The sequence below is a fragment of the Varanus komodoensis genome, unplaced genomic scaffold, assembly GCF_004798865.1.
Source record: "Varanus komodoensis strain SLA01 unplaced genomic scaffold, ASM479886v1 scaffold4, whole genome shotgun sequence".
Taxonomy (NCBI): Eukaryota; Metazoa; Chordata; class Lepidosauria; order Squamata; family Varanidae; genus Varanus; species Varanus komodoensis.
The window spans coordinates 30,904,276-30,928,670 of record NW_025335941.1 but is presented as its reverse complement, the minus strand read 5'-3'; the positions used below and the strand labels follow the sequence as shown (position 1 = coordinate 30,928,670).

Below are 24,395 nucleotides of genomic sequence, written 5' to 3'. Positions count from 1 at the left end.
TCAGAATAGGAGAGTGCCAAATCTAAGCACATGCTTGCTTTACCCATGGCAAAGCATTGCTTCCCCTCCCCTGCCTAAATTGTGCTGGAGATAATATAAACAGCTTTCCAGAATAGCTTGTCATTAAAATGAGGTGTGATCCTCCCCTCCCTGAACACTCCACCTACTAATGTGAATCTATATAAAGCATTTTTTCACCTCTCCTACAGATGTACAACTGAAAGGTTTGTGGAGGGGATGCAAATTACACTTTGTATATTCATGACGGAACTGTTCAGAATATTTGCTTCCAATTAGCATACTATAATCCAGCCCATGTATTTGTGTGCCAGCAAAAGTAGGAAAAAAAGACTTTAATCCCAGATGCGAACTACGGTTTTTTTTTGAGGATGTGCGCTCTTTGTATTCTCAGAGACCCTATTTTCTTCTGATGGTTTTCAACTGTGCTTCATACTGCAAGCAGCGTTCAAGATTAATTTTCATGTTATGGGACTGATCATTTATTGATGCTTACCACCCGCTGCCACAGCTTAAGGAAAGTCTTACTTGGTATCATAGCATCTGATGGAGCACCCAGACCACTGCAAGGCCTGGCAAATGGTTCTTTTCTGGGCCTGATTGTCCAGCAAATTTCTGACAATGCCTACTTTGCAAAGCTAGGTGGGGTCTAAAGCCCAGTCATGCTAAATAAATATGGGGAGTGTCTGACACCAAAGGGCTAAAATTAAAGGATTCCTTTGGGAGTAGTAGGATGCAGTAGTAGTAGTGCTTGTATGTAGCAGTAGTGCCAGGATGCAGTAGTGCTTGTAAACAACACATGCATGATCTATTTTCTACTTCCATTGATGCTGCAGCCATCTTCCTCTCCTTCTCTTCGTAGTCTAAGTTAAGTTATGGGGCAGACGGCATGGGTTTTGGAACTACTATTGCCATCCTTGCCAGGTGCAGTCAAGGTCCATCTAAGATTGCAAACAACATCCAGTCCAAGTATCTATACTTCTATTTGCTGCCACTGCTCTTTACTGGGGACCAAGCTACACTTTGCACACTTAAAAAGTCTATTTAATGCTGCCACTTTGATTTTGAAGGAAAAGCAGCATGCAGAGGGGAGCGGGAGGGTGGCCCCTGGGACCAAAGGGCACCAGCGTTCTCTGCCTTGCCTGCCCTAGTCCGCAGCCCCACTTGTCCGAGCTGTGCGCAGGGAAGACGAGCGTGCAAGCAAGAGACCGCAGCTTCCCCCTGGGCAGCGCCAGGAGCGCGCCTCTGCTGCCAGCGGACAGTGCAACAGGCAGGTCTCGGCGGAAAGGGGTAGCTCCTCCACCTCGCGGCTCAGCAGCTGAGCCTCTGCGCAGCTTTCCTGGGCAGCGCAGCGCAGCCGTGCGGAGTTAGCCCACGTTCTTCCCGCTGTACCAGCGAGAGAGATCGGGTACATGCTTCCAAGCCCAAGGGCTGGCCATGGGAAAGCTGAAGAAGCCGCCAGCCCACTGCCTCAGGAAGGCTCCTCTTCTGCTCAGCTCCTGCACTTTGCTCTGTGACAGTTCAGGATGCAGCCCTGCGGGGCCATCGCACGGGCAGAATGCACCAGCCGCAGCTCTGCCTGCTGCGCACTCGCTGGACGAGCTAGGCTTGCTCAACCCGATCCCCACCGCAAGGGCACTGTAGAATAGGCGCCAGGGGCCCGATCCGGATCAGGATCCTAGCATGGGGCTATAGTAGGATTTAACCCATGGACCCAATCCAGATTGAGCCCCCTGTGCCTACTGTAGAAATAAAACGGTGTGCGAAGGGGGGGGGGGGCTGAAAGCTGTTTCGGCCCTGCAGCAGCGGCTACACAAGCCTACTCCGCCCAGCGCGAGCTGGGCTCTCCTCCCACCACGACCAGCCCTCCGTGCTGCACGAGCAGAAGGCGATGCCGTCGGGGCAGGCAGCTTTCTAGGTCCCGTCCGGGCGAGCAAGACTCGAAGGCAGGAGCAGCCGCTGCCTTTCTGGCTCGCACTGCTCCTTCCTCCCCGCAAGTTGCGGAGCTCAGAGCCAGGCACAGACGCCGCTTTCAGTCTATGTAGCAGTTCCGTTTCTCCCATTTCTGTTGTATTCCACAGGGAGCCCGATCTGGTTCAGGTCCAAAGGGTTAAAGCCCTCCTATCGCTTCACGCAAGGTCCTGAGACGGATCGGGCTCCTTGTGCCTTCTCTACGGTAAACATCAGGAAAGCGGCGGAGTACAGGATCAAAGTAACGACTGCTCGCGGGGTCTGCCTGGGCGGGGCTCCCTCCCCTCCGTTCCTTCCGAGCCCCTGCCGTGGGCCAAGAGGTGCGGAGGAAAGGTCGCCATTGACGATGTGATCGCAGATCAAAGAAATCCCCTCCCGCTTTCCGAAGCGACGATCAGCTGCTTTCCATTCAAAATCGAGCAGCAGCAGCAGCGCTAAACACGTTTTCTCTTTCTTGCTCTTTTCAACGCGTGTTCAGCAGAGAGAGCAGCCTGGCTCTGAATTCCGCCTCGCCTCCGCCTCCCTCGCTGCAAATGGCTTCTCCTTCGCCGGCACTACCCCGCCCGGGCGGTTCCACGCACCCTCGTGCCTCCTCCGCTCGCGGGATCGGACGGCGCTAGGACCCGGCGCGCCGCCCAGCGGGCCGCCGGCAGGCCAGGCAGCTCGGCAGACTCCTCCTTATCTCCAGTGTCAAACTTGACATCAGGCTGCGAGCGGAGCATGGTAACTTCTCCTGCAATCAGAGCGCTCACATCAGTGGCATGCTTCAGGAAGATATGCAGCTCGCGCTGCCCTCCTCTACACCAGCAGCATGGATTGTCACCTCTCCATCCTCCTCCTCCTCCCCCTCCTCCTCGGATCTACTCTCAGCTCTTTGGGGGATCTGAGCCTTCATCCTACCAACGAAGGTAAGCGCAGCCTTTCAAAGAAAGCCCGGGAGTACCAGAACTTGCCTGGAGCCGCTGGAGGAGGGAGCAACCTGTCCCGATGGCTTTCAGTTTTTAAGGTGGTCCAGGGTGGCGTGCTCAGTATAGATTTAAAAGTCGCTCCTGGCACACACATTTCGGGGGGCGTGCGTGCGTGCGGGGAGGCTTTCAAGCACAAGCGCGTGCTTCCGTTGCATGCCCCAATAATCGTGGCACAAGGGTGCCTGGATGTAACTTCATTGTTAGCTGTGATGGACGCTCCTTGGCAAAGTTAAACGAGATTGTCGCCTTTTTCTGGGGCAGGGTGCTTGCTGGCACCCTGCTAATGTGACAGTGGCCTGCCTCAACATCCATGGATGCAGCCAGGGTAAGGACGCAGGTAGAGGGCACAATCCGTGCGTTTTGCAGCAGCCGTTCATGTGTTTTTTGCAAAGTGACTTGGGTCCAGCTGATAATGAGCAGGGCGTGTGTGTTTGATTATCATCGTAAAAGTGATGCCAAGAAGCCATCCCAGGGAAATCCCATGTGTTTGCGGTGGGGGGGTGGGGAGGGGATGCAGTTTTCACTGTTTTACTATTTTGTGGGTAGATTAGAGAGATCTAAATACATGAATAAAGAAATGAAAGAATGAGAAAGAATGGGACAATGCTTAGAATCCTATTCCAATCTTTCATTGCCTATTTATTTTAGTCAATAGCTATATCATTAGTTTTATTGCATTAACAATCCTGTGACTCATTTATATCTGTTGTTTTGACCTATAATTGCATTGACTAATTGGAGGGAAAAACAACAATAAAACCTCATGGTCCACATCCTTTAAAAGGTGCTTGTTACTGGGATTAATGCATTATTTTAAGACAGCAATTAAATTTGCTAGTTTGCATTACAAACTTCATGTAATAAATTACTATATTCCTTGCAAAATTCACCTGTGTTTGGTGTGACATATGTCACAAATAGATTTAAATTAGTATACAGATATATACATTTAATTATGAAACATTTAATTGATTCAGGGACTATCATTAAGAACGTTAAACGTTTCATATATTTTTATGGGGGAGGAGTAACCAAATGGATGTTTTGTGTTGAAAAATAATTGAAGGTGTTTCTTTAAAAGGCACACCCAATAATTGCATGGGTGAAGTCAGACTACTGAACATTCAACCTTTGACACAAGAGTGTTCAAGCACACTGACTTACATATAACATTTGAATGTTGAAAGACTGGAAGGAGCATGTAGTATCAAATAATTGTGCAGAGCTTTGAATCTGCTTGAGTAGTGCTACATATTAAGTAATTCTTGATTGCTCTGCTTAGTAAGCAAGAATATTTAATACACTGAACACTGGCAGTGCATTTGGGTGAGAGAAGGCAGTCACATCAATATTTTTCCCAGCCTGGGATAAATATACGTGGGTGAAAATGCAGGTTGAAAATGTTTAGTTGTTTTTTGTTTTTTTTTTTTTTCAGTACAAAAACAAGCAAGTTGTTTTCCATTTTAAAAATAAGAAATCTCCTTTATGAATGCATATTCAAAGCTGTTTAAAATGGATATATTGTATAATGATTGGTAGATGATGTGCTGCTGATAGGAAAGCTGCGCTATTAATTGTGTGCTATACTTTTTTTTTTTTTGGCTATTAAAGCATGAGTACAGATAGAGGCCAGTTTGGAGTGGATGCAGTGCTGGGTGACTAAACTCATTGATAATTTGCACAATAGAGCAGTAAAGCATCTAACTCACTGGCTGGCAAAGTGTGCTGTATACTAAGACAGCAACAGGCAATGGAAGTTTTTCTGCATCTAGTCTGATGTCTTTTGTCATTAAACAGCAAAGTATTCTATAAAATATACTATCTGGAGAAGTCTTTTCTAAAAATCCATTTTCAGATATACTTATTTTCTACATAGTTTTGCATAAACTCACAGACATTTGGTTTTCTTGCCTATATCTTTAATTTGTATTATAGTTCACCCAGTGTCTTTAAACTGCCCTTTGTAGATGTCCATCAGTGTTATAATTATGTAATTACAGTTATAAGTGGACTTAGAATCTAAGAAAAATACAAGAAAATATGTATTTGTTTAATATGTAGCATACCTAGAAATAAAACATCTTTTGAAAATGTAGTTTTTGACATTATTTCCATACATTTGAAATATATTTCCTGTTAAAATAATATCCTGAATAGATAACATGAATGTAGACATTTTTTAAAACTTTTTAAAATTCAAAGTGTGTGTATTTGAGACATGTGCATGGGACAGTCAATACCTACACCAATGCTCCAGTTGTATACTCACTTACCTGGAAGCAGGCCCCATAGCACTAATTGAGGCAATCTTCTTAGCAGACATGTGTAAATTGAATTGTTAAAGGTTAACCTATCTTCTTCCTACCAGCTGTTGGAAACCCAATCACAGAATCTTCAGAGAAAAGGGAAATCTGTACAATAATTTTAATACTAATTTGAAATGTTGGAGTATTATTATATCTGTATCCATGATCATATAGTACAGCATATTAAACTTTTTACATATCCCGGATTAAATTTACTATGAATTGAGCATATTTAACTGATTACAGACTAGTGGGAAAGAACAAAGCCGTTCCTATAGCAGCATAATTTGGGGTATTTTTTGGTTTGCATTTTTATTCGTATTTTTTTCATTCACTGATATCTGAATCATTTGGTTTTCAATCCATTTAAAATGCCATAATAGTATCCTGAATAAAATAATTGCAATTTTTAGAGAAAATAAAAGGGTTAGATCAAGTTCTATTTAATGCTATCTATTCTGGTTTTGTTTTTTTTTGTTTTTTGTTTTTTTTTTGCTGTGGGGGTGGGTGCATGATGTGTTTGACTGAAGCTCCAGTTAAGCAGAGAGGTGATGAAACAGGTAATTTCATCTCAGCTATTTCTAAAGAGTAAATTCATCCCTCTCTCTCTCTCTCTCTCTCTCTCTCTCTCTCTCTCTCTCTCTCTCTCTCTCTTTCTCTTTCTCTGTGTGTGTGTGCGTGTGTGTGTGTCTCGAATGGCAAAGTCCTTTGAGCAGTCTCAACATAGTAGAGTTGTGAAGTGTGAGCCATCTATTCAATAACAGGAAAATGTCAGGAGGAATTAACATCTGAATAATGAATGGATTTTTCTCCATTCTGAGACTTAAATAGATTTTTTATATGTACAGAAATTTCAGGCTAAAAGTATGCTCTCTTGAGTTCATAAGTCACCACTTTATCTGTCTGAGATGAAATCTTTGAAAAGAGGTTCTACTTTCTTATCGAAGCCATCTTGATGTCTTCTGGATTGTGCTTGTCAAATCAAGAACTAAATGAGTGATATATCATCCTGCAATTTAATAGTTTTTTTCAAATTCATTTCTGTAATGATACTATTTGCCCCAGGGTACCAGCAACCTTAATTTAACTGTTTTATAACCTGCAACAGTTAACACTTGACCTAGGTCATTAACAGGATTATCAGCAAATTTGTTTAAGCTTTTACTGACAACCTGAATTGCTTCAATAATATTTTGACTGTGCAGACAGGAAACTTCTTTTAACCTCTCAAATCTCACATAAAGAATTTCTTATGAACACAACTACCCAAAAAGACACCAAGATTGTACATCTGTTCATGGTTACCTACAAGCTCCATTTTGGTAAACAGCAGGACGTATTTCAGACGCTCTGTTTACAGTGCATGAGTTTTTCTTCAAATTACTTCATTGTTTGTTCTTACCATATCAGAACATTTGTTCAGTGACAAAGCTGCATCCTTTGCCTGGCAAACATATTTTACAAATTTAAAAATATCAATGTGCTTTTCAGTGATGTCAGCATCTGTGTCGTTTTGAAGTGGTTCAATAGACAGACATACTGGCCTATACGCATAACTTTTCCATATCCAAATTGTAAGGTTTTTCCTCATTATACGGGGAGTCTTAGAATTTGATCTTTTTTTTATGATAGTACACTATTTTTAATGGATTTTTTTGATCAAAATAAAAATGCTAGTAAATGTTATACATTCTGTATTTGTTTATTTATTTAAGGGACAGTCCTCTGAAAGTTTTTCTACTCAAGCTACCCTGAAGTGAATAACAAGACAGAACCTGTTAGTGTTCTTACATTCACATTAATTTCTACATTCGTGTCCATTCATTTGAAGGACGCTTGAACTAGGGGATTTCTCAGGAGACTGTGTCATTATTTATTCATTCCACAGTATTCTAAAAGCTTGGGGTTTGGTAAAAGTTGCTTAAAAGCAAAAGACCAAACTCTAAAAATATCACATAAATGACAAAGCAAGCATCCATGAAAATTCAGCATGATTAAAATTCCAACTCTAATTCCATCCATCCACCCACCCGCCTGCTCACCCACCCCTTGCTGACGCCAGTTTAACCCCAACCATTAAGTTAGCCTAAATAAAATGGACTTAACTACGCTCCCTGAACAAGTTAGGTGTGGTGACATGACAAATCTCGACTTTTAATGATAAAATTCCTGCTGTGTTTAAAGTTTAGCAAATGTCATTTTACGGACCAGAACTTTCAAGTGTGTTATGGGGGGTGTGCAGCAATTACTGCAAACCAAAATAAATTGTCAGATTCTTAAGGTGGAATACAGAAGATGTAAGGGTTAATTTTCATAAAGTTGCTTCTTATTCAAAGTTGCTTTACTTTAACAATTGCTTATGTAGTCAAGAACAAGTAAATAAGAATAATGCTCAGAATGACATTGGGAAGATTCTTTTATTATGAAACTAAATATATATTGAGCTCTTATTTTCATTTCAAGGCTTGGCTGGTACATTGTAATAATCTAAATCTTGCTTTTGTTTCTTTTAAGATTTCCAAGGTGAGACTGATTCATTAGGTAATTTTATAGTCCTGAATAAGGACACTTTTTAATTTGGAGAAGCTAAAATGTAAAATTCTTACCATAACCTAGATGCATAGTGTTTAAATCATAGAGGATTAGATAAATGGTAAGGAAAGAAATTAGTATACATATTTAGACTTTTCAAGTTTGTGCAACTTTAGAAACTGATCAGCCTTTTAAAAAAAAAGAAAAAAGGAAAACTTTCCCAGACACCTATATCAAAACTCATTCAAAAAGTAGACTGCCACATGAACAAAAATTTGTATGATTGGCATAACTAAATACTACCTTTGCACTTATATTTGACAGAAATGTTGTAAGTAAAACATTATCTCCCTGGATAATACTAGGAAAATGTTGTTTCTGTCCCGTATATTTTTTTCCAGTCTTGTTCCAAACTGTACAGTGTTTTTTCAAGAAAAGTTGCATGGCCATTCTTATTTGCGCAATCTTCATTGGATGAAAGGTATAACACTACAGATGCAGGTGTTTCTTTTTCTTTTCCTGTCAGCAGTCTGGACTTTATCACCAGCGAGGGTCACTGCAGAGCTGTAACTAAAAGTGAGAGAAGGAGGTAGGCAGAGTTTTTGAAAGTTAAGGCTCCTGTTGTCCAGCTGTGTACCCGTTAGATTGCGTAGCCTGAAGGTCTATTTATCTAATAGTCCATCCTTTTATTTTATTTAGCCCTTCCCTTTCTTAATAGTTAAAGTTTAAATAAGGTGATAGGGCACATCTATATTATCTGAGAAGATAGAAAAAGGTTTAGTATATAGGTATCAAAGTTATTTTAATGGAAAACATCAGGTGCCACAATTCTTTGTACTTTCTGTTAAAATAATTTGATAACCATTACAATGAAATCATACAGAATCTTTTCTCAGTGCGAGCTCAGTGCAACCCACAGCTCAGTTTAAGTTCTACTTTTCAGAGTGACGCTGTAGCATCTGTGACTAATGGCAGTCCAGCTTTGCCTTAAGACCCCTGGAAAAGGAGAACCCGCCACCTCCTGAGGCAGGCTGTTCTGCTGCTGAGCAGCTCTTTCCATGTATAGGATGTTTCCTCTAACGTTTAACCAAAATCAGCTTCCATTTCCACACATGGATTCTGTCTGCCCTCAGGAGTAAACTAAGAGGAAGTCTGTTATACTTTCAACACAATAAGCCTTCAGATATTTGAAAACAGCTATCATGGGTCTTTTTAAGTTTCCCATTCAATTATTGCTCACAGGACTAGATTCTGGACCTCTCACTGCTTTATACATGTTTACTTAGCAGTAAGTCCCATTGTACTCTTTGGGTCTTAATTCAAGGTGAATATATTTAGGACTACAGCAATACTGATCTTTTCTGCTCTCTGAGATTTAGATCACAATGCTATATTATACCATATATTCTAGCAGTCCTGTTTGCAATAATTTATTTGTATGTAAGCAGATTCCTATGTCAGTCCTAAGTATATTTACTTTGTAGTCAGTCCTATGCAAGTCATTTGTATTTTCTTGTGGGCAGATGTGTTAAGAGTTGATGTTGTTCTATTTGGTTGCCACATGTTGGTGGCTTTCACGGGCACTCCCCACATACATTTCCATTAAGAATTCTGAAGAATATGCCTTGATCTTCTGAGATCAAATAATGGATTGCAGTGAAGTTGACTTCCACAGAAGTTATTATGCAGTTTTCCTTTTATGAGATGTGGTCAGACTTTGCTTAAGTAGCTGTTTAAATATAAAAGACATTAACTACAATGTAGAAGACAAATTGCATGAACACGTTCATATTTAAGTCATCAACAGCAAATTGAATGCTGTACTACAAGCTGTACCACGGCAGAAACTTTATACAAGTCATAACCAAGAAAAACTAAAATAATTGTTTTGTCATTTTTCTTTCAAGGAATACTAATTTTCTGTATTTGAAAGTAATTAACAATTTTGCAACAGAAATGCTGAGGATGATCCAGTCAGGATGAATTTAAGTTCTTTCTACTGATTTCAAATCAGAGGCAATTTAAGTATATGGTCAACCCTACACTCGACAACAGATACATTTAAAAAGTATCCACATGCATTTAAAATATACCTTAATTTGGCTGGAATGGCCATTTTGTTTCCCCAAGATTAAACTAAAATGTGCTGTATTTTTTTTTAAATGCTTAAAAGAATAGCAGTGCAATCCTATGCATATCTGGTCGCAACTCAGTTCCTTTGAGTTCAGTGGAAACAATGAACACAGGAAACAGTGTATAGGATTGCAGCATAAGAATTTTAAAGAAACAATTAAAGAGTGGATTTTAATCTGGCCCTGGTGTAATTAATGACCAATGCTCCTGAAATCCTACTGACTGAGTTCTATGGAAATTGGTGTTTTTATATGTCAGCTTGCTTGCAAAACTTAGCAGTAGTGGATGGGATGGCTAAAGAAATAAAGATATAGAAATAAAGATCATTGTGTTTGAAAGGAATTGTTGGGAGACTGACAAAAGAAGAAAGGCCTAGCTGCCAGGCTCTTGTTTAGGATTAATGAAACCACACCAAATTAATTCTTTAACGTGGGGAGACATTATTCAAGCTGATGCACTGTAAGTGAAAACTTTTAGGCAACTGTTCTCTCCCTTTTGTAAACTACTGTATATCCTGCTGTTATGGGCAGAGTGAGGAGGAAAATCCCATTAATCTGGTGGAAAAAATATTGGGAAAAGAATAAAAGTACACCAACAGTTTTGGAGATGTACAAACAGTGAAATAAAAGGGGTTTATAGAGTAGGTTTCTAATAGGTAATTCTCATGTAACAATCTCAAGAATACTTGTGTTAACATTTTAGAAACAAAATCTCAACTATTTCTCAATTGTATTTTTAAAAGAAGCACTCTTTTGTAAGATGTGAACTTACAATTTCATACTTTTATTCAGTTTGCTTCAGTGAAACTGCGATGGCTTCTTTCTGGTTTTGTTTATGTTCAACTTTTCTCAGTACTCACTCCTGCAAATATTTCTTTAGATTTCACTACACAGAAAATTTAATGCACTACAAATATTTAAATCCACAATAACAACTAATTCTTAAAATTCTGAATTGTTTTTGTACTTACACTATTCACAGTTGCAAGTTTTGTAGCAATGAGAAAGGACAGAAAATGGGAAGGGGGAAGAGAGAGAGCAAGAGAGAGAGAGAGAACAAGAATTTTGCCATCCTGTTGAAGTAACAACCTTTACTTCGGTTTTGAAGATTTTGGACTTTTAATTGCTGGAGTTAAGTTGTGTCATAGAAGCCTTCATGTAGGATTTAATTCTGTTGCTGCAGTTCTTCCAAAGAATAGTAAAAGGAAAAGTTAGCATTCTTGAAATGAAGTATTAGAGAAAAAACAAGAGTTTGGGGAAATTGTGGGAAGATAAACGCCCATCTCCTAATCTCTACAGAAACTTATTCTTCTCAGTTTTTATACAGTGTTCAGCCCTACAAATCCATGCATAATGCTACAAATCCATGTACAATTCAGTCTTTTCTTTCTGAGTTTTCCAACTTGCAGTAAATAATATAGTATTTTTTAAGTATATGTTGTAGTTGGTTTGTGTGTGTTTATTTGTGTATGCGTGAGCCTTTGGGTTTCTGATACTTTAACCCTGTAACTGTATTTGAAAGCTTTACATTATTGTTAAATTTTGTTCTGGATTGTATTTCTATTTACACTGTGGTTTTAAACTTCTATATTATATTTTATTTTCTTATATATTATGGTTTAATTGTTGTGAAGTGCCCAGCGAGTGTTCGATTTTGCACAATACAGAAATGTGATAAAGACATATCTACTCAGAAGTAAGTCCTATAGAATGCAATAATGCTTACTTCCATGTAACTGAGAGGCTTGGTTTCAACAATTTCTACAGTTCTCTGCACAATTACAGCTTCATTTTGACAATATTAAAAAAAGAAGAAAATCTTTTAAAATCAACACCCAAAACTAAAGTATTTTTGCAAAAGATTTTTTGTTTGCTGATATACATCATGCTTCTAATATTTTTACTGGCTTTACTGTTGTTGTCTTGATTTATAATTAATCTTGCTCCTTGTCTTTTACACCCATTTCCACCTTTTGTGTAACAGTTCTTTTGCATTTATAGATATTTGTAATCTTTATATTTTGTGAGTATTTAAACATTAAAATCTATTTCATACATTTTATAGTAGTTTTTTTCCACAAAAACATTAGAAAACTCTTTTGTCCCTTCAATTGCTAATATCACAAAGATTTAGAGTTAGGGTATTTCACCATTGTTGCAATAATAATAATATAAACTTACTGGAATCCTTTATGGAATTTTCCCCCCCAAGAAGCTGTCAGTGGATTTTATCCATACACATTTACAGTAGATCATGGAAGCTGGTGGCACTTAAGTTGGCTGTGTCTGTCAAGTCCCATATATGTCAACAAATCTACTCTAAGTATAGTTAAGTATGGGCCAGGCAATCGTACATAACTTTTCCCACCTTTTAGTGCCAGCCTGGCTTCTTCCAAAATGTTATACCTTAACTGCCTAAATAGTAATTTATCACACTTGTCTCTTCTGAAGCCCTAGAATAATTCCTGCTGAGGAATGTCAGCAGTGCATCCCCATCAACTGTGCCCCTACACTGCAACATCTGCCTGGTGAAAAGTTTGGATGTGCTGAACTTCATGCCCATTTAGAACTACTGGTGAATGTTTCATGAGTTACATGCGTGAGGGAAAATCATTCTGGGTCTTTGGAGTGTTGTTGTGCTAGGGAAGAAATGAAATAGGACAGAAAATGCTGTTCACTGGTGAAGGGGAATCAAAGAATGGACACTGGGATCTGTGTACACATAGTGTTTTAAGGATTTTTTGTAGAGAAAGAACATAGCAAACTATGATATATCTGCACTGAGACAGCAAGGTTCTGGAGCAGGAGACATGTGATGTACAAAATCATGACAGACAGGGTTGGAAAGACCGCAGTAGTCAATACTAATGTTATCTTTCTTACTTAGTCTCTTTCACATGAGGAAAGTGGAAGAGAATGTGTGTGAAATTTTGCATGGAAAGGCAGAAAATTAAGCTGGGGCAAATCAGTTTAAAAAAAAACAAATAGCAAAACATATGTTCTGAATTAATTACCTCCATAAATTCTGTTTAACAATAAAAATAGCTTCTTGGTGACATCAGCAAGCTGGAAAATAAAACTGGATTCAACATTAGCATCCTGTTTTCTTCAGCATGACACTTAATGGAGGTTTCTCATGGTAGCAACATGTTTTCTCTTCCTCCTATGTTCACACCAAAGCATTTATCTAGTTGCCTTTTAATTTTTTATATCTGAAAGAAAAACCTAAAGACAAGCAGAAACATTCTCCAGTTTGTGTATCTGTTGATCTTTCCGTAGGTAAAATGTTGGACCAGACCTTCACTTGCTTGTTCTTTGAATTCTGCTAGGGTAACATCAAATGGTTGCTTGTTCACATACCATTAAAACATGAGTGTTATGTAGAATCCACATTTACACTACAGCAGTGATACCGACACTGCTGGTTTCCTCCAGAGCAAGCTGTCTGTAAAGCATAGATCAGGAATTTGTGTAATCATTAAAATCTTTTATTTCTCCTGAAATGTGTCACCTGTTGATACTGGATCCTATGACTCAGTACAGTTTCATTTGATTATTAGACCTTAAGTAGTGACTAAAGTGATTGATTCTTCAAAAAAGAAAAAAAAAGAAACTAGTTTGATGTCATTGTAACAATTTCCAGAGAGCAACAAACATGCAGTGTCCTGTGATACTTTAAAGACAAACAAATGTATCATGGTCTAATCCTTTGCAGATTAGGACTAACTTTGTCAGATAATATAGTCTTTAGTCCAGTAAAGACTATGCCGTAATACATTTGCTAGTCATTAAGATGGTCCAAGATGCCTTAATGCCAGCTTGAGTCCTATTGGAAACACATATCTGTAGACACCTGGGGTAATCAGGACTGCCATGTTAAACAACTGAAGTTTTAAGAAGCTCTATAACATTTTGCTTCTTTCTATGTCTTGGATGTCATCACTCCCTTGTTGTTTGACATTTATTGTTTTATAATATGTTCTTTGTAAAACTATTTACTCACTTTGACTTTTCACATTCATTACATGACAACTTAACTGAAATTTATTTAATTGACATTATTAATGCTTGGTATACTTAACATACTCAACACTATAAAGGAGCCAATAGTTTCACTGTGACACAAGTTAAGTAAACAAAAATAAATTGGCCCTTATTGGTTGCTTAAGTATTCACCCTTCAGAGTCAATGCCTGATAGAAGCACCTTTGGCAGCAATTAAAGCTACAGATCTTCTTAGATAAACTATTATCAGCCTTGCATGTCTGTTTGCCTATTCTTCCAGGCAGAACTGTTTCAGCTTTATCAGGCTGGAAGGAGTAATGGTCAACCATGGCGAACAAGCAACTTTCAAGTTTTACCCCAAATTCTCAATCAGATTGAGGAATGGGCTTTGACTGAGTCATTCAGATTCTTGTTTTTTTAACTATTCCACTGTTACTTTGACTGTGTTTACAGCCATTTTCATGTATGAAGGTGAACTTTTGCTCAGTTCCAAGTACCTTGCAGGCTGAAAAACGTTTTCAGCTAACATTGGTCTGAATTGGTTCCATCCATCTTGCCCTCAATCCTGATCAGGTTTTCAGGCCCTGCTGAGGAAAAGCACCCTCAGATTGAGATGCTGCTATTATTGTGCTTCACTATGGTAGATAATGTTTTCAAGGCTATTGATTGATTGATTATATTTATATTGTGCCATTTTCCTCTTGCAAAGAACACAGGGTGGCTTGCATGGTGCTCCTCTGCATTTCATCTTCATAACAACTCTGTCAAGTAAGTTAGTTCTGAGAGTTTCTGGACCAAAGGGACCCAGTGAACTTCATGACCATGTGGATACTAGACCTCGATCACTGAAGTCTGTGTCCAACACTCTTAACCACGATGCCATACTGGCTCTCTGTTGACACACATAGCATTTTGACCCAAAGTTCAGTTTTGTCTCATCATACCAAATAATTATTTTCCACATGTTTGCTGTGTCTCCTACATGCCTTTTTGCAAACCTCAAATGGGTTTTGATATAAAGTTGTTTCAGCAATGGCTTTCCTCTTGCCATTCTTCCATATAGCCCATCCTTGTAGAGTATCCAGTTCTTCCATGGATAGTTTTTCATATGTCAGTTGTGAATCTTTCCAGCTCCTTCAGAGAAACCAGGATCTCTTTGGTTGCTTCTCTAATATTCCCTTTAAACATTCACTGAAACACTTTCAACGGTTTTGGCTATCAACAGTTTTGGTTGATAGCCTTCCCAAAGCAGAGTCATAGTTGTAGTAACAGATTTGATAGTGTTCTGTGGGATGGTAGTAGGTTCACTCTCTCCCGGCCCCCAATTATCAGCCCTGATTCGTGCGTCTGCACAATTTTATCCTGGAGTTGTTTAATTGGTCTTCCTGATGCAGTTTGTTTACATGTATTCTCCAACAAGCGCTGAAGCCTTCCAAAACCAAGTACATTGAATCTGAGATTATGTGGCACTGGAATTGCACACAGATGAACTACTTGTGCTGAGTTCAAGAGACAGTGGGTTGTACCAGGGTTTGTTTAGGTATGTCAAGCACAGAGACTGACTATTTATGCAACCAACAAATGCCAGCTTACTTCTGTTTACTAACTTTGTGCCAGAATTTTTAATGCAACTTTTTAGTGTTGAGCATCTTGTGTACATCAAGATTAACAACGCCAATTAAATCCATTTCAGTTCCAGGCTGTAACATAACAAAATGTGGAAAAGTCAAACAGTATGTGTGAATACTTCTGAAAAAGTACTGTATTTCATCAACTTGTTCATGCTATTGGAATCCCTTGCTCCCTCATTCTCTACATAAGTCTTGAGATTTAGGATTTTGGCTTTCAAAGAGCTGCTTACCTATCTTCAAAGCCATTATAAACTGCTTAATGTTACTACTTTGCATTTTTATCCCGCTTGCCCCCTCCCTTGTTTTACCCAAGGCAGCTAACACAGCTCTGTTTTATCCTCATAACAATAACTGGGGAGGGGTGTAGCTTGGGCTGAGAGTGAGTGAGTGACCCGAAGTCCGTCAGTGAGCTTCAGTGAGTGTGGGTTAGGAGCCAAATCTCCAATTTGACACTCTAACCAGCAATACTGCACTGGCTTTCTTATGTTAGGTATGCCCAGCATCAGAGCCAGACCTGGATAACGTCTGGAAAGAAAAAGGTGATCAAGCATGTGCACATATCCTATGAAATTAGATATTGGTCCAGGAGGTGTGTGGGGAGAAAGTCTTTCCAAAATAATGTGCATGGTTAAGGAGTCAGACATGGAATCTCAGCAGTCCAATACAAATGGCAGTCATGTCTTGAACACAGACTTCTTCTGTTGGATAGCAATCCTGGCATTTGAATTTCTGAAGAACTAGCAAGATAGGAAGGAATGCTGCCAAACTGACAGAAAACAGGAAAAGTGGTTTCTTCTGGCATTTGAAGACAGAACAAAGTAGCACTGAAAACATGTTAGAGGCAATAACATACGAAAAAGCACTACCTTAAAGCTATTGACTTTTTCCCCAGAGCAAATGGGTGTCTCAAACAACTTCTGAACTGAAATCATCAGAAGCTGAAATAATTCACTGTAGTTTATAATATCACATATCTGCTTCTTCTATGACTGCCAGATTGATATTATAAACACAAATTCATTGCCAACCGCTCAGAGAGCTTCGAATATGGGGGCAGCACAGAAACGAAATTAATTAAATAAATAAATTCACAAGGTCTGATTAAATATATTTAGATTTGGACAAAAATGTATCTAGCTATAGAGCCTGCCCCAGTGTATGCTACTTCAACATTCTTCAAAAATTGATACATTTAATGGCACAATCATACAAATTGTCTCCAGCCTTATAATGAAAGAGTAAAACATTGCAATTCTATTTCCATTTACCTGAGAGTAATGCCAGGTGAACTCAGTGAGACCAATCTAGGATTTCACAGTAAATAACTTTAAGCATTAACAAACATTTAAATGGAGTTTCTTAATGTAAGGAAAAATAAAGTCTGTGTCTAAGCCACTTTCTCAAACACCAGGACAAGACTAGGGTGCAAGAGTTTGGACTTTTGCATAATGTTTCCTAAAACAAGCAAGTTATATGTGTACACCAATGTCATTTTACTTGTCATGGCTGAACAACTAGACTCACCGATGTGCTTAGCGTTCTGATCTTCTCACATCTGTAATTTGCTTGTATTTGCTTAAAAGAATAATATGCATTTGCTTATGCATATTGGCTACTATCATATAATCTGGACTGCTTACAAGAAGCACAAGAAAGGAAAAAGGGCCTTTGTGATATTCCTGCTACTGATCTGTCACATTTTAAAAGTGGGAGTTTGAGTGTCTTCCACATAAAATACCGTATCATACATTTTGCCCATGTTTGGGAGAAAGTTCTAGGAAGTTTCTTTTTTCACTAAAATGCTTACAAATGTAAGAATTATATTTTATGAATGAAACAATCCCCCCAGTTAACATCTGAAAATGTTCAGGCATCAAGAAAAGAAATACTCCTGGGCTTTAGGCAATTTTGTAACAATCAATGTATCCTGAAAAGATCAGATTCTTTGTAGCTTTTGGTGAATGGGATTCATGGCAATGGATTTTATGTGTGATTTTGCATCCCTTTAAATTGGGATATGTATTGACCTTTTAAACCTGTTGATACCAAAACTGAATTTTAAAGATCAGACAGGTTCAGGGATCTGCATAAATATATAAATTTCCTGAACAATGTGACAGCAATAAGTTGTGGCGCTTACGTTGCTTTCAAGTCTCCCAGTCCTAGCACTCAAGCTGGTTGAAAAACTACCTACCTTCCACTGAAGTCACAGGCATGAAATTAACTTAGTCCTAAGTGTTCCCACTCTACTTGCTTGTGGCTCAGCAAGCTCATCTTGCACAGGATTGGGCCATTCGTTATGGAAGGGCAAATGTTCACCCCCCTCCTTTCCCCCCCCTCACTTTGTTTCATTGCTTGAAAGCAGCACTGGATTTTTGTGCTTCAGGTTTGCCAAGAAATTGTCCTGACTTTGATTAAGCAGAGCCATGAAAATATTTTCTCATAAATTGGAGAAGAGGGGGTAGAAGGAGTGGGAAGGGCAGGTGAAGTGTTGAAATAAAGGCAACAGGTGCGGGGCAGAGGGCGACGGAATTTGCTGAGAATCCTCATTCTTTCTATAGTAAGAGCTCCAACAGACTCTACTGTTCCAGCTGCTTGTGCCTTATATCCTAGCAGACAAGGAGATTGCTCATGTCCAGCCATTTGGAAAGAAGGTTGCGTTTGAAGAACAAGGATTCTGTACTTTGCAGAGTTGAGAACAGCCAGATACAGCCTCATGGCATGAGTGTTCAGTTATGCAACAGGGATTTCTATTTACTTCACATCTTTATGTGTCCAAATTATTTGTTCAATTACAGGGAAATCTTTCATTCTTACTTTTGTGATACATAACCAGATCATCATTATTATTTTTTTAAAAGGAAGTATTTCACATTTGGAATATCTGAGTTACACTGCAACTATTTATACTAAGGAAACATGGAAGTAAAGGACAGTTGAGAGAAACTGGGAACAGATTATTCTTGAGTAAGAAGGAGCTCATAGAAAAAGGATCACCTAGCAACAGGACTGAGAGGCAATGTCAGTTTGGTAGTGAAAATAATTATTTAGATGTCTGTCTGATAGACACTTATAGCTCATTTTAAAAAAGTGTGGTGCAGTGCTCTTTGCTTTTGCGAGAACAGTCTTATGGCCCTTTGAAGAACAATTTTATGGTCCCTTCCCCAACAGAAGCAAGCTGCAAGACCCCTCTTGCACATCCATAGACAGAGTTCCCAGCCAGGAGAAGATAGTTCCTCCTCCTGTCCCACCCACTATGGAAAGCTTCTCTCAGGAGGTCATAACTGAAACCTTGTAAGAGAAGTCAAAGAGGGACACAAGAGGGAAGGTATTGATGATCTATCAAATCTCCTATCCCTTCTGCACCCACTGAAAGGTAATTCAGTTGAAAGGGCTGTTGCTGTTGCTGTAAAATGGAGGAATGGGAAGAAAAATGGTTGCTATCCTCACCCTGCCTGGATCTTGCCAGTAACACCCAGTACAAGCAGAAGGCTCCAGACATGGAGCCCTAAGTCTATCAGGATTCCAAGTTCTAGGACTGCACCCTTCAAAACTTGCAAAGCATAAGTATTCATTGACATTGTATATTTTGTTAGCTGAAGTGGGAGTGTCCACAAAAATAAATGCTATAATTTGTTGTGTAAGAGGGCTGGGAAGCAGTTGAGCCACATTTCTCTTTGAACTAGGTCAGTAATTTTCATGGACAATGGCACAGTAAGATACTGCGGTAATTTTGAGTTAACACTTTGCTCAGTGGATTCTATGTCGGGCAATAGAATAGTCTGTATGGAAATATAAGAGTTGATATTGGATACTGGTGCTCTTTGTGGGTCAGGGAATGAGATTAAACAGGCAAGTCTCAGAAGGAGCACAGCATTTGGTTGATTCTTGTGGTCAACTATCTGTAAGCTTCTTTGGTAACTGACTGCAATCTTGCTTGTCTGTTGAGCTGTCTTTGTATTTTTTCTGCTGTTAGGGGAAAATATAAACCAAAGACAGGGATTCTTGCAATTCAAGTATCAGATCTGATCAGCATTATGTGTAACCAAGTCATTTTTTTAACACGACATGTTGATATTATAGAAAGTGAAATCTATTTCTGTAAACTACATGTTTGTTAGGTAGCTAGATATCTGAGTGTAGTCCAGCCATTATGATTTACTGACAGCACTCCTGAAGATGAAGTAATATAGACTTTTCAAACAATTCTTTGCTGTTAAATTGGCAATTACCATTTGCTTGTTCTTTGTGCTGTACCACATTTTACTTATGGCCACATGAGGGTGCATTTAAAATGCTTCTGAATTAAAACACATTATCTTTTGCATTCCTACACCCACAAAATAAAAGAAGGGATGCATGGGGAAGGAAGAGGGAAAGAATGTGCAAGTTTTTTTAAGTAGCTCTTGCATGATCTGTGACAGTGAAATGCATCAGTGTCCAGGGAAGAACCATGCGCACAGCTGGGAAGATGCTTTGCAATTTTCACTACAGCACCATTATGTCCAAGATGAAAGGCACTTTCTAGTTTAAACTTTAATTACTGTAACTGTACCCATTGCCCGATTTGCTGGGTGAAAGGTGAATTCTGTATATTCCAAGAAGGATGCAGACCTTCTTTGCATTCTGGCTTTATTTCAGGCTTTGTAGGAAGTAGACAATCATATTTTGTTACTGATCCATTGAAATTGCTCCTCTTTCCATATATCCCAATTTGTTAGGAGACTTGAAGCATCTCAGAGCCTCCAAATTCTTCATGCTTTCTGAACCTGCTTAAAGTCATCACAATTTCATGACAAAAATCAGTTTCAGACTTGCTGTCAATGTATTTAAATCTGTAAACATTCTACACAGTGATAAACATTCTACTTACTGCTCTTCTTTGCCTCAATATTTGGATTATGAGATATTTTGTGCAGCTGAAGTATTATGTGGTATGAGATGTACATTATAAAACAGGACATTGTTCAGGACGTTGACATATTCCTTTCAGTGTCATTTATTGGGAAGGAAACAGATAGGGAGCTGACGCCCAGAAAGTTGTACTCAGCAGAATTCTCTGGTCATTTCTAGATGAACGTGGGCCATTTTTTGTTATCCTTAATGAATACATTTCATGAATGCTTGCCTCTTTTGAATGCAGGTTTGTACACAATGGGAAGATTGGAGACTTGAGCCTTCTGTTAGCTTGCTTTCTTTAAAGGTGGTGATTTTAGCAAATCCATACCATAGCATGGTATGGATTTGGTTTTGCAAGAATTTCTATAGCACCGACATTCAGGATAATGTCTTTCTCAATTTATTCTTTAAATAATGGATGCAGCTGGTTCTTAGTCAGTGACTAGGCATGGTGAGGGAGAGACGTGCTTCAGAATTACAAATTCCAAAACTGTCTTTTGGTAGGTATACTTCTGAAAATAACACTATACATGCAGCTGTGAATTGCTGAACTTCTCACTTTCTTTCATGTACTCAAGTAGGAGGCACTTGAAAAGGAGAAAACCCTCAGCTTTTATTGCATTATTGAGTGACTATATTAAAGAAACCGGGTGCAAGCTGGCTCGTGTGGTCTATAAATGTATATCAGCCTGTGAATAGTCTCCACGTTGTCCCACCCCAAAACCAAAGCCTGGTAGGATTTCTGCCTCCAAGTGCCTTTTGGTCTTCCCGGATTTGCATGACATGTTTCAATTATGGGTATCTTCAATTTGTTGTAGTTGTTATATCTTGGATAACAAAACTCAATTTTTCCTTTTTCTTAGTATTTTTCCATGCACAATTTAGCTTATAGATTTAGCTTTGCAATTAACAGTTAGTTGATTAATGAAAGAAGGCAAATAGGCATTCTACCTGCCCGGCATTTTGACAAATGAACTTAGAAATTAAAATGTAATATACTCTGTAGTAAAAATGACTGCTTAGAGAATGACTAGTGTTGTCAACTTTTTTTTTTTTTGTATTATGCAATTGAGAACTTAATTGTTAGAAGGAAAATACTGAAACAAGAATAAGCTCTGTAGTTCTGTTTTTACTCATTTAGATACGAATCTCAGTTGATCCTGCTTTGGGGCAAGTTTTAAATATGGAACATATGAGTTCAGGAAAAATCACACATAATCTACATTAGATTAAAGCTCCAATAAATCAGGGTGATCTTAAAAAAACACTAAAGCAGTTATAGTAACTTTTAAAAATGAAAGTTGTAAATGAAATCCTAATGTCTTACAAGCAAATGTGTTAAAAACCACACCACAAAACTTTAAAATGACCATCTATTTAAACATGTTAAAACTTTTTATGTGAAAAAGAACTAAAGAGAAAATGCTAGTTTTTGAAGTAAAGCATTGTAAATCAAGCAACTTGTCTGATACTGAGAGCCATTGAATCCAATGGCACTTATTTATGGATAGAAAAGTATAGAATTCTACCGTTAGTCATGTTCTGATATTATTAAGAAGGTTTTCTTTCTTTATTACATTTATATGCTCCCCATAGTCCATAGATATAGAAGGATGTTACCTCTGACATTTAGATCCATGAAATGCTGTTCTGTATATCACCAGAGTTAATCACAAAGTCCATTTGCCCTGGTAAGGAAGCAACTAGGTACAAATAGCAGCCTCCTTTCTGAAACAAATTACAGGGTCTGAGAAAGGGTTTTTTTGTTAGAAAGGACTAAATACAGATTCCCGAATGGTATGCTCTTGATCTAGACTAAGCCCTTGCACAGCTTTTTTTAAAGATTCACAAATCCAGTAGTTCATTTAATATATTGCCTGATTTTGCCTTGTTTTATTCTTACATGTGTAATCAAGAGAGATTAAATATATATAAACTCTAAGCTGTTATAAGGGCCTAAGCTGTTATAAGGGCCAAACTAGACAAAATGTAGGAAATCCATGATCAAATGCATCGGGTTTTTGGTAAAAACTATAATCAGCCTCATGTAGCTGCTTTAAAGTTTGGGCCATTGCAGGAAGTTTAAGTCTTTTCACCTACTAGTAGTCTTTTCTTAATCTAAATCATCTGTCTGCATGTTTTTATTAGGAAGTGAAACTAATATGACTAACAGAAAGAGTTAGATTGGGAAAATGGTAAAATATTTTGAATGATCTACTTTCCCTGTCTTCAAAGTATGAGGCTATTAAATTCAGGTCTTTTTCCTTTTGAAAAGGAAGCTTTCTATAGCTTACTTAGGCCCCATGTCTTCAGGGCTTCATAGCCAAATGCATTGGTTTGTTTCACTTTATAATAGCTCTGGATTCAGATTAACAGAGCAGTCCTAACCCCAAGAACTGCAAGGTGGGTGGGAGACAGGTTAAGGTAGGACAGAAACATCCTCCTCGTTGTGGATAGAAGCTCTTTCAGCAGGGAAATGTGGCTTGTTTAAAAAGGGAAGGGGATGCTTCTAATTTCCTTATGGCTGTGAAAGGAGAAAGGGTGAGGGTGCAGGGCCAACACTTCCCTGGTTCATTCAGGGAACCAGTGTGGTGTAGTGGTTAAGAGTGTGGGATTGGGACTGAGGTGATCTGGGTTCTAGTTTCTGCTCCACCATGGAGCCAACTGAGTCACAGCATTTCTATACTGCCCATAGCCTATATTTATAAGAAAGTATAAAAAACAATAAAATACAATAGATCAAAACATAAGAGTTAAACATTAATTTAAAGTAATATAAAAGGACTTTAAAAGACAATCGAATTTTAAAAGACCCAGCCAAGAGTAACAGAGAGACAGCTGGCTATTGTGGGGATAAGGCTGAGAGCAGGAAGAGGGTAAAGATGTAAGTTGCTTTGAGTTCTTTAAATGAAAAAAGAAGGCAGGATATAAAATAAATAAATAAACTCAAATAGCAGAACCATAGTTTTCTGTTATATCTGCATGGGGCTACAGCTGCTTACTGTGAAAGATGTGAATTCGTGCCTTGTTGACAAATTAGATAGCTTTTTGTTGCATTTTGATACTAGAGTTGTGTGTTCATGCTGAAATTTTACCTAGCTTTGCTTAGGAATGAGAAATGGCTCAGGATTGATTGAATGTATAGTCTTTTGCATGCTGCTTAGCTCTTGTTTGTTATGTGCCCTGGACTGAAATGCCATAAATAACTTATACAGGTTTCACTCATCTGTGCTGTGTTTCTATTTCAAATTCCCAAACAAGACTCGTACTTTTCCAGGAGTTCTGCTTCAAGCTTGGTTACTGCAGGCCCTGAAGTAGCAAACTTTACCATTTAAGAGAACCCATAATGAGCTGCCTCAGTACAGGTTTATGCCATGTCATAAGGATATGTTAAAAATAGACAATGTTGTTGGTATGGTGCAATTGACTGTAAATAGTGATGGTCTGCCATGCTGTGGGCAAACCTGTTCTTTAAAATTTTAGCATGGGAAGGAAGCCAGGCTGTTTTCATTTCTAGGAAGTGCAAATTGTGCTGCCCAATCCTGTTCATGTTTATTCAAAAGTAAGTCTCATTCATTTCAGTGGGACTTTCTCTTAAGTAAGTGAATAGGATGCCACTTTACTAGTTTTTGTTGGGCTCTGTAGTGAATTTGATGGGCTCCAAGTTTCAGCAATAGTCTTCCTATTTTGCTGCATGGGTTTAAGATCAACCAAGACTGTCTTCTTTAATATCCTTCCACTATTTTTCACCCCACGGTCAGTTTGAAAAGCACTCACGGCACTTCTTCAAATGACTTAGCACAACCTGAATCATGCAGTCCTGCACAAGCATATCTGTAGGCTTTAGACTACTATGTTTTATATTGCATTACTCTTTGATTTTGTAGCTGTATGCTACAAAATTTTGTACAGCATGCAATTCTGAAAGTCTGCC

The 24,395-nt window shown here is 38.7% G+C and overlaps 1 protein-coding gene across 3 annotated transcripts in view; it reads left to right on the top strand.

Moving 5' to 3' along the window:
* Positions 1-2,721: 2,721 nt before the first annotated feature.
* EPHA3 (EPH receptor A3) overlaps positions 2,722-24,395 on the top strand; it is a 239,559-nt gene continuing 217,885 nt past the window's right edge. For all 3 annotated transcript variants that reach the window (XR_006415904.1, XM_044442162.1, XM_044442161.1), the window contains exon 1: positions 2,722-2,897. Coding sequence is in view for 2 of the 3 variants with exons in the window: in XM_044442162.1 (XP_044298097.1) it covers positions 2,801-2,897 (97 nt within the window). In the remaining variant the exon portion in view is untranslated. The remainder of the gene's footprint in view (positions 2,898-24,395) is intronic.